Source organism: Serinus canaria, chromosome 27 (assembly GCF_022539315.1).
Source record: "Serinus canaria isolate serCan28SL12 chromosome 27, serCan2020, whole genome shotgun sequence".
Classification (NCBI taxonomy): domain Eukaryota; kingdom Metazoa; phylum Chordata; class Aves; order Passeriformes; family Fringillidae; genus Serinus; species Serinus canaria.
The window spans coordinates 595520-596847 of record NC_066340.1 but is presented as its reverse complement, the minus strand read 5'-3'; the positions used below and the strand labels follow the sequence as shown (position 1 = coordinate 596847).

The window sequence follows — 1328 nt, the reverse complement described above, 5'->3', positions numbered from 1 at the left end:
TGGGTGGGGAATCGCAGTCCTGGAATTGCGGCCCGGGAATCGCGACACCAGAACCGCTGGACGGGAATCGCAATCCCGGAATTGCTGCCCGGGAATTGAGACCCCAGAATAGCTGGTCGGGGAATCGCAATCCTGGAATCGCTGCCTGGGAATCTCAGCCCCGGAATCCCGGCCTGGGAACCCCGGCCTGGGAATCTCTGCCTGGGAATCCCGGCCCGGGAATCTCTGCCCGGGAATCGCAGCCCCAAAATCCCGACTCGGGAATCTCTGCCCCAGAATCCCGGCCTGGGAATCTCTGCCCAGGATTCCCGGCCCGGGAACCCCGGCCTGGGAATCTCTGCCCGGGAATCTCTGTCCGGGAACCCCAGCCCGGGAACCCCGGCCTGGGAATCTCTGCCTGGGAATCTCTGCCCGGGAATCCCTGCCCGGGAATCGCAGCCCCAAAATCCCGGCCCGGGAATCGCAGCCCCAAAATTCCGGCCCGGGAATCGCAGCCCCAAAATCCCGGCCTGGGAATCTCTGCCGGGGATCCCGGCCCGGGAATCTCTGACCGGGGATCCCGGCCCGGGAATCTCTGCCCGGGAATCCCGGCCCGGGAATCTCTGCCCGGGAATCGCCGCCCCAGGAATCGCGGGAATGGCGGCGCGGGGCTCATCCCGAGGGGAAGTAGGGCCGGCGGCTGTGCTTGTTGTAGTCGGGACAGACTTTCTGCACCAGGCGGTAGTCGCTGCTGTAGAAGGTGATGTAGACGCAGACGGCCCGGAAGGGCTGCGAGCACAGCCAGGCTGCGCGGCTCTGCGTGTGCTCCTGCGAGCACGTCTTGGCCGGGTCGAAGGTGCACAGCGAGGTCTTCCTGGCCCGTTCCACCTGCTCCGACTCCACGCGGCAGTTGAACACCTTGGACTCCTTGGCCTCGATGAAGATTTGCTGCTCCAGGTGGAACTCCACGGCCTTGGTGGGGGGCACGAGGCTCACGGAGATGTTGCCGTGGCCCGTGGAGTTGTGCTGGAAGAAGACGTTGACGCTGCCGTTGCCGTGATCCACCACCTTGCCCGTGATCAGCAGGTTCAACTTCACCGTCTTGATGTTGGAATAAAAATCTCCCCAGCCGAAAAGCTTCTGCAGCCTGCCGGGGGCTGGCCGCGGGTCCCGCTGTGCCCTCGGGCCGAGCTCCGGCCCCGCCCGGTTCTCCAGGGCTTCCCCGAGCTCCCGGGAGCCGCTGCCCGGTCCCGGCAGGGTCCGGTTCTGCCGCGGGGTCGGGCCCAGGCTCGGGAGGGGTTTTGGAGTGAGCAGCTCCCGCAGTTTCGGGGCTCTCCCGCGGGCCCGGG

General features: G+C 66.6%; 1 protein-coding gene across 1 annotated transcript in view; it reads right to left on the bottom strand.

Moving 5' to 3' along the window:
- Positions 1–639: 639 nt before the first annotated feature.
- Positions 640–1328, bottom strand: part of NXPH3 (neurexophilin 3) — a 3085-nt gene continuing 2396 nt past the window's right edge. The window contains exon 2 of the mRNA XM_050985512.1: positions 640–1312. Within this exon, the coding sequence (XP_050841469.1) occupies positions 652–1312 (661 nt within the window). The 3' untranslated portion in view covers positions 640–651. The remainder of the gene's footprint in view (positions 1313–1328) is intronic.